Source organism: Chaetodon trifascialis, chromosome 6 (genome assembly GCF_039877785.1).
Source record: "Chaetodon trifascialis isolate fChaTrf1 chromosome 6, fChaTrf1.hap1, whole genome shotgun sequence".
Lineage (NCBI taxonomy): Eukaryota > Metazoa > Chordata > Actinopteri > Chaetodontiformes > Chaetodontidae > Chaetodon > Chaetodon trifascialis.
In genome coordinates this window covers 966,849-975,026 of record NC_092061.1, presented here as the reverse complement: position 1 = coordinate 975,026, position 8,178 = coordinate 966,849, and the positions used below count along the sequence as shown (strand labels likewise).

Here is an 8,178-nt window from a genome sequence, read left to right as displayed (position 1 = left end):
ACATCTGAGTTGATGAATTTAAAGAAATTTCCAAAGCTGGAATTTCCTGAAAACCACAAACTGAAATGGCAGAACAGCTTCCCTCTTCCGGCCTGGCTCGGCGATGCTCATTGGCTGTGGCTTGCTATGATCCCACCTACTTATGTGTATGTTTTTCCTATTGGATAACCTCATCTTAGCGTCACTACAGCGTCCTCTCCGATAGGATGGAAAAATGGCGGGGTAGAAGTTGTTGTTTCAAACACTGAACGCAAACTTCACAGTTGGAGTCCTCGGGCAGCCTCAGGTCTGTGTTTTACTGGTGAAAAACACGCGTGAAGACCGGGTTTGGTGTGTTTCTGTGTCCGTGAGGAGCAAACATCGTCAGGATGGATTTTTCCCGACATAACGGCGACGTTGCGGAGGTTTCTCAGAGACTAGAAAAGTAAGTAACGCTGAAGTTACCGTTAATGTCGGTGTTACTAATGGCTAACAGTTAGCATCAGTGCTAATGTCCCACTGACGAACACACGGAGAGGCTAGCTGTCTCTGCTCAGGTTTGATATGTGTTTGAAGGGATTTTAGATTTTGACACTGAAAACCACGTTTTATATATATAACGTTGACATCGATATGATCGATTTATAACTGGACTCACTAACGTTAATCACCCTGGACTAGTTAAACACATGTTTGATATCTGCGACAGTTTTGAAGTAATTACGTCGTATTTTAATCTTTCTTTTCCAGTGGTGTAAATTCAAGCCTAATCCCCACGTCTGGGTATTTCTTAAAACAGGGTTTTCCTCCTTCGTTCTCGGTGAAAACCCAAACCAATCCCGTCCATCGGAGCAGTTTTTTAATCAATCGAAACTCTGTGAAGAGCATTTCAGACCACCAGGTGGCGATATGAACGTCAGCGTGAGGCCGCGTTCATCAGCCATCAGCGTGAAGAAGAAGAATCTGCACGACCTGCGGTGAAACGTGCTGAGACATGAACGCTGTCCACAGACAGACGCAGTCTCTGAATGTCTGACTTTAACTAAAGTTTCGTGTTCGGGGACATAAAACTGTTTGTGTGGATGAAAAGACAAAAGTCATAGAAACAGCTGCGTTTCTATAAAGACGTGGACAGGCAGGACTGAAGTTTAGCTGCAGGTCAGACGGAAACGCTTAGAGGAGCTTTTTTACTCTGGTTCATTTCTCACAGCTTTAGGGACTGATTACTTTTCAGATGAAGACTTAATGTGAAACAGACTAATCAGTGTTCATTGTCTGATATATCAGAGTCACAGGAGACATTTCAGTCCACAGCCAGTACTTTGACAGCATGAAGCTCATAGTACGTCTCCAGTTTTTGATGGAGGACTTGGAGTGTTTTTCTGTTGTATAGTACTTTTCCTTCAGTAAAGGATCAGACTACTTCGTACCACTGCGTTTTGAATTGTCAGACTATCATGCGCTGACATGAGGAGGTAAATGAGGTCGATCTGCTTTCACAACTGAACTTTAATCCACAAGGAAAATACACATTTCATAAAAAGTACACAAATCTGAACTATTTGAATATTTATTGTTGTGTGTTATGTGCTTCAGAGGGCAAACAGTGGACATACCACTTGTATGTTGTCTTGACATAAACCTGTCTTTTAAACAGGCCTACTCGTCACCAAATAAGACATTCTGTCCTGCTCTTTGTCCTTGACTTATTCGTTTGTTTCAGTTTGACCTGCGTTCGATCAGTGAAAGTAATGTGAGCAGAGTTTCCAGCTGGTGCTGGTTCACGTGTCCTTGAGGACATCATTGTCCTGGACAAAAGGGAAAAATTCCAGCTCGATATTATCTGTGTTTATGGACGGGAGGACATGGACACTGGAGCTTGTTGTTGGGTTGCGGTGGGATCCCTCTGGGTGTGTGTGCCGTCAGTGTACGTCCACTAATAGGCTCAGATTGTTATTCAGTGTGTGACGACATGAGAGGCTCCCCCCGCACAGACAGACCTCACCGTTAAAGAGGAAGACACCCCCCCGTTTAACCTGAAGGCCCCGCCCTCACAGAGCAAGCGGACGCTATGACCGGAGGGAGGGGAACGCGCTGGATTCTCCTGGTAAAGAGTCGTTTCCAGAGAGCAGAGGCTGTTTCGTCATGCGGTGTGTTTGTGGCGTGTTTGCACACTCAGCCCCTTCCTGTTCCCCTCCTCATCATCTTATTCTATTTGAGACGTAGAGATTAACGTCTAAGGAAACCCTGGACGAGTGTCGAGCACGCTGTGATTCACGTGGTGTTTCCAAACGTGAAACTCAAACTTCAGCATCTTTGGTTTTGACAGTTTTTTGAATGTGCTGCTCTTCTGCAGAGATATTAAACTTTTTAATGGGTCGACTTCAACTGCTTCAGTGTTTTAGTCATTTTTCCAAGAATGTATTTGATCTTATTCCCATAAAAATTGTCTTGCGTTGAATGTGTGTCGATGCAGCTTGTGTTGGATGACTGTAAATGTCAGAGACATCAGTCTAATTGTGTCTTTGTCTCACCAGGTCTTTGTCCATGGATACAGATGACAAGATGGAAGAATACCACAGGTAGCTCTCCGAAATGAACATGTTTGTGTTTTAAGGATGTAACAGCCTGGAAAGGCCTGTTTGATTGGAACGCTAACAATGAAGTTCCCTTCAAACAAATACGTATATATATAAGAAAACGACAGGTTGTACATGTTGCCATCATGTGTTTCAGTAACACGCAGATAAAAATGAAGAAAATAAATGAAATAGTGCCATGGAGCCATGAACAACATGTTTTTTTTCCAGTTGTGTCAACCCCCCCCCTTGCCCCCATCCTCTCCTATATTTTCAATATAAACATGTCCATAGTGCAGAAACCTCTGCATCAGCGGGAACCAGTACCAGTCCAGCTCCACCTGTTTCTGTGCTTCAGTCTTCTCACGTCACACTGAAAAACCGGTCGTATTGTCATAGTCTGTGACTGAAGTGCTTCACTCTGGTGTTAGCTGTCAGAAAGCTGAGCCCCGCCTGATGTGAACGAGTCGTTCTGAGCTGGAGTTTTGTCGTGAATGTGATAAATCAGCTGTTTAAGCCTTATTTTATCCTGCGGCTTTATTGTTGAATCTGAAGTGTACCTTGATGTTCCTCTTCATGTTAGTGGCCTGAAACAGGTTCTTGTAGCTGTCGTTAAATTTCAGCGTTGGCTTCTGAATAACTGTCATGTTTTTTTCCTCACAGACTCATTAAAGACGGTAAAGATGTTGCCCGACAAGGGGACATGAGCAGTGCGCTGAAGTTCTTCAAGCTGGCGTACAACATTCACCAGAGTCAGAAACTTGAAAGCAGGATTAAGAAAATTGAAGAACTTATTTCTCAGAATGACTCTGAGGATGACGATGAAGAGTTTGTAGACGTGAACGGCAGCGGTTTGATGCTTTTCAAAGATCTGCATGACAAGTTGTATGACTACCAGAGGAATGGAGTGGCCTTCTTATACAGCCTCTACCGAGACGGCCTGAAAGGTGGGATCTTGGCAGATGACATGGGCCTCGGTAAAACCATCCAGGTGATCTCGTTCCTCTCTGGGATGTATGATAACGAGCTGGTCAAACACACGCTGCTGGTCATGCCAACTTCACTCATCACAAACTGGACCAAGGAGTTTGCCAAATGGACTCCTGGCATGAGGGTCAAGGAGTTTCATGGTGCCAGCAAAGGGGAGAGGACCAGGAATTTGGAGAAAGTTCAGAGGAGAGGCGGCGTTGTCATCACTACATACACCATGCTGATGAATAACTGGCAGCAGCTGTCGTCTTTCCACGGCAGAGAGTTCACGTGGGACTATATGATCCTGGATGAGGCACACAAGATTAAAACAGCGACCACCAAAACGGCAAAGAGTGCCAGCGCCATACCCTCAAAAAACCGAGTTCTTCTCACGGGTACTCCAATCCAGAACAACCTGACGGAGATGTGGGCTCTCTTCGACTTCGCTTGCCAAGGTACTCTCCTCGGCACAGCCAAAACGTTCAAAGCCGAGTATGACAACCCCATCACCCGCGCCAGAGAGAAGGATGCAACTCCAGGGGAAATGGCTCTGGGCTCCCGGATGTCTGAGAACCTCATGGCCATAATACAGCCCCACTTCCTGCGCAGGACCAAATCAGAGGTGCAGAAAAACAAAGCAAACAAAGAGGGATATTCAGACAACAAGGCCAGCCAAGTCCCAAACCCTCCCGTGGACTGTGGAGCTGTCATGCCCACGCTGACAAGAAAGAACGACCTGATTGTTTGGACTTACCTGAGCTCTGTGCAGGAAGACATCTACAGACAGTTCATCTCACTGGACCACATCAAGGAGCTGCTCATGACCAGCAGGTCGCCTCTAGCTGAATTAGGCATTCTGAAAAAGCTGTGCGACCACCCGAGGCTGCTCTCTGCTGCGGCCATAGCCAAGCTAGGCTTGGAGAAAAACACCACTGAGAGCGAGCAGACCGAGGACACAGAGACAGACACGTCTCACAGCATTGCCAACGTCCCTGACGACGCCTTAATATCCGAGTCTGGGAAACTGGTCTTTCTCTTTGCACTTCTTGAAAGGCTCAGACAGGAAGGCCACCGCACGCTCGTCTTCGCTCATTACAGGAAGGTGCTCGACATCATTGAACGCATTCTGGGCAACAGAGGCTTTAGAGTAATGAGGCTCGATGGCACAATAACGCAGATCGCAGAGAGAGAGAGGCGCATCACTCTGTTCCAGACGGACCACCGCTACTCTGTCTTCCTGCTGACCACCCAGGTCGGAGGAGTCGGCATCACTTTGACGGCGGCGAACCGAGTCGTGATCTACGATCCCAGCTGGAACCCGGCCACAGACGCCCAGGCTGTCGACCGGGCGTACCGCATCGGCCAGACTGAGAATGTGGTCATCTACAGGCTGATCACCTGTGGAACTGTGGAGGAGAAAATCTACAGGCGGCAGATTTTCAAGGACTCCCTCGTCAGGCAGAGCACCGGAGATAAAAAGAACCCTTTCCGCTACTTCAGCAAGCAGGAGCTGAAGGAGCTCTTCCTCCTGGAGGACACGCGCTCCTCGTCCACGCAGATGCAGCTTCAGGCGCTGCACTGCAAGCACAGACGGACGGACCCGGACCTGGACGAGCACATCGCCCACCTGCATGCCATGGAAATATTTGGGATCTCTGACCACGACCTCATGTTTTCCCTCAATGTCAACCATGACACGGCCCCAGAGGACCAAGAGGCGTACCACTACATCGAAGAGAGGGTCCAGAAGGCCCAGGAGCTGATGAAGGCTGAGTCAGAGCTACAGCTGCAGCTGGCAGAGAGCATGGCATCGAGCACTGAACCAGCTTGGCTCAGACAGCCAGTCGAGAACAACAGCGAGCGCTCTCGTGAGAGAAAAATGGGAAATCCAAGACCAAGTCCTTCCTATCCACAGCAGGACAGCAGCTGTAACGGCTCACCGATAGTGGTGGAGCTGGACCAGTCTGGTTCTGGCCAGGAAGACTGTCAGCAGAATCTGAGCGGCCAAGTTATTGACTTAACTGTCGATCAGAGTACGACAGAAGAGCAGCATGTTGTAGAAGTAAGCCTGGATTCCCCAAAACTCCAGTCCGTCAAGCAGGAGAGCACTTCTGTGGAAGCAGCAGATGCGTCTCCTCAGGAGGTGAACGAGGAGTCTCTGATGGCCACTGATGCTGCAGCCGGACATACGGCCGACGCGTCAGTTCAAGAACTGATGGATGAGTCTACAGCGTCTGAGACTGCAGCTGCTCTGAGTGACGCCGGCCTGGCGTACGGCGCAGCAGACGAACATCTGCTAAACGGACCTTCACACTCAAAATATGACTCCAAGGTGGACTTGGAGCGTCTCCATGGCACACCCCTGCAGAACAAAGTGCTTTCTGTCTCACGAGCGTCCAATTCAAGCTTCAAAGCGGACACATCGTCCAGAGTCAGCGCAGGCCTCGAATCCTTCCAAGGCAACTTCAACTTACAGCTGGAGGACAGCGACATGTTCTCAGACCTCAATGTTTTGGATGATCAGGAGACGGAAGCGGAGGAGAGGAAGCTGCTCTCACAGCTGCAGCTGGAGGGAAGCTTTGACGTGAACAAATCCCTTTCAGAGAGACATCAGACAGAAGCGCTCAGGCAGAGTCTCAGCAACATCCAGTCCTCTGAGACGGACGAGTCCATGAACGACTCCATTGTTACCACCAGGAAGAAACGAGCAGCAGTGATTTCTGAAAGTGACGAAGACGATTGTGATGATTGTGACAGGCAGGAGTTCAGCAGGAGACAACTGGACGACTCCTTCCAGCTTCTCGGAGCCTCCACACCGAAATCCATGCCCACTGGCTCCACCCCTCTCCGGTCAAGGAAGAGCATCGGAGGAAACACCTCTGTGGCCTCACAGCGGGCCCTCCTCCAGTCCTTCATTGAAGACATGAAGAGCCCCGAGCAGGACACGGAGGATGAGGATGAAGGCGATGATGATGATGATGATGATGATGACTTTTCAGAGAGACATTCTGATCAGGCTGAAGAGGAGAACATCATCAGTTCAACTCATGATGAGTTTCAGCTGGAGGAGACTATTGGAGAGACATTAAACACAGAGGGCGAGGAGGAGGAGGAGGAGGAGGAAGAAGAAGACTTTGAGTCAGCAGATGGTGTTGATGAGTCAGGAGAGGAAATGAGCAACGATCTGGACGATTCACCGAACGAGCCTGAGTTAGCCTCCTCAGAGAGGAGGGATCAGCACAGCGTCGACGCAAGAGCAAAGACAAACGGCACAAAAGACGTCGTCATGTCCGAGGACGAGGACGAGGGCTACGACTTCCTGGTCGGGCGAGGGAGGGCGAGCTACAACGACGGGAAGCTGGACGACGCCCTGAGCTTCTTCCTGAGAGCTATTGACATTCAACCCGGAGACCCTGAAATCCAGCTGATGACCATCCAGCTGTACCGGCAGCTGAGTCAGAGAAGCTAACTGTTGGAACGGTCCGCAGTGGAAGACGAGCTTTTCCACAAGCTGAGATCAGCAATAATGTCGCACACAGACGGTTTCCTCCTTTTAGTTCTGCGCTTCAAAACGCAGTACGAGAGCTTTTAGCCGAATCACCTGTTCACTGACCTGCACCTGGTTACACGCTGAGTCTGTTTCATTCATCCATCATGGTTAAACTGGAACATTTTAGTTCTCCTCGTCTGTTCAGTCCAGAAAGCACATTTGCCTCTTTCATCTGTTCTTGTATATATTGTATTTTACAGAGAAAGCTCAAATTAAATTTTCTTATCTGTATTTGCAGCTTCTTTGAGTTCACATCAGTTTCTCAGCGTGCAGGAGATCGATATATGTATTATAAAGTCAAATGGATATATTTCCTAACTAACCATAGCCTTCCTTGCTAATCTTCTGTTGTCCCAGATGTCCTCTGCCTGAGTGACGTGTTTTGTTCAGAAGTGGTCAAAATCCCAGAGATTTAATTTACTGAAAGAAAAAGCCTCACAATTCAGAAACAGGAACCTGAAAAATGACAATGAATTGATGGTTGAAGTCATCAATTCATTGTCTGTTTGATTGACTGAAGAACAGTCTTTAAAGTTTTTTAGCCTCAGGCTTCAAAGTCATTGAACATTGGACGTTATTTCCTGAAATGTTTTAGCCTAAATGACTGATTTGTTCATTAGTTGCGCTTATAATCTGAGTTAAAGTTTAAATGACTAAAAAGAGCCAAAACGCTGGTAATGTCTGTTGATAATCAATCGATTGATGCGATTCCTCATTAAAAGGTTTAATTTAAATATTAGTTTAAAGATGAGCAGTTTACCAGAGACACTTGAAGGCATCAGTCTTCTTTATTGGGATTTAATTCCGGCCAATCAGTGATCACTGTTAGAACGCTTCTCTTTCATTGGCTGAAGGCTCTAACCTTTAAATGTGCGTTAGAATCATCCGTCGTGACCTCCCGGCGGCTCCGGTGAAGGTCGAACTTTGAGCGGAACGGTTTCACCTTCCTCCTGATCAAATTCTAAGCTATGACGTGAACGAGGGGGCGCTCGCTTTGCTGCACTGTACAGCCAGTTTTTTCCAGCTGGACATATTTTGGTGACGTGACCAGACACGAAGAGCCAATGACTTCTGGTTTAACGAGTTGGACTTCAATAT

General features: G+C 47.7%; 1 protein-coding gene across 1 annotated transcript; it reads left to right on the top strand.

The window, feature by feature from the left end:
- Window positions 1-200: 200 nt before the first annotated feature.
- ercc6l (excision repair cross-complementation group 6-like) lies at window positions 201-7,310 on the top strand. Its single transcript, XM_070965324.1, has 3 exons — window positions 201-424; window positions 2,517-2,561; window positions 3,222-7,310. The coding sequence occupies exons 1-3, from the start codon at window positions 369-371 to the stop codon at window positions 6,997-6,999; spliced, it is 3,879 nt and encodes a 1,292-aa protein (XP_070821425.1). The 5' UTR covers window positions 201-368; the 3' UTR covers window positions 7,000-7,310.
- Window positions 7,311-8,178: the final 868 nt, after the last annotated feature.

What these genes read in the sequence shown, in the direction of transcription:
- ercc6l (XM_070965324.1), top strand. Translation starts at nt 369, where the DNA reads ATGGATTTTTCCCGACATAACGGCGACGTTGCGGAGGTTTCTCAGAGA. An exon ending in GTTTCTCAGAGACTAGAAAA is followed by an intron (nt 425 to 2,516) that starts GTAAGTAACGCT and finishes TTGTCTCACCAG; the next exon opens with GTCTTTGTCCATGGATACAG. An exon ending in AAGATGGAAGAATACCACAG is followed by an intron (nt 2,562 to 3,221) that starts GTAGCTCTCCGA and finishes TTTTCCTCACAG; the next exon opens with ACTCATTAAAGACGGTAAAG.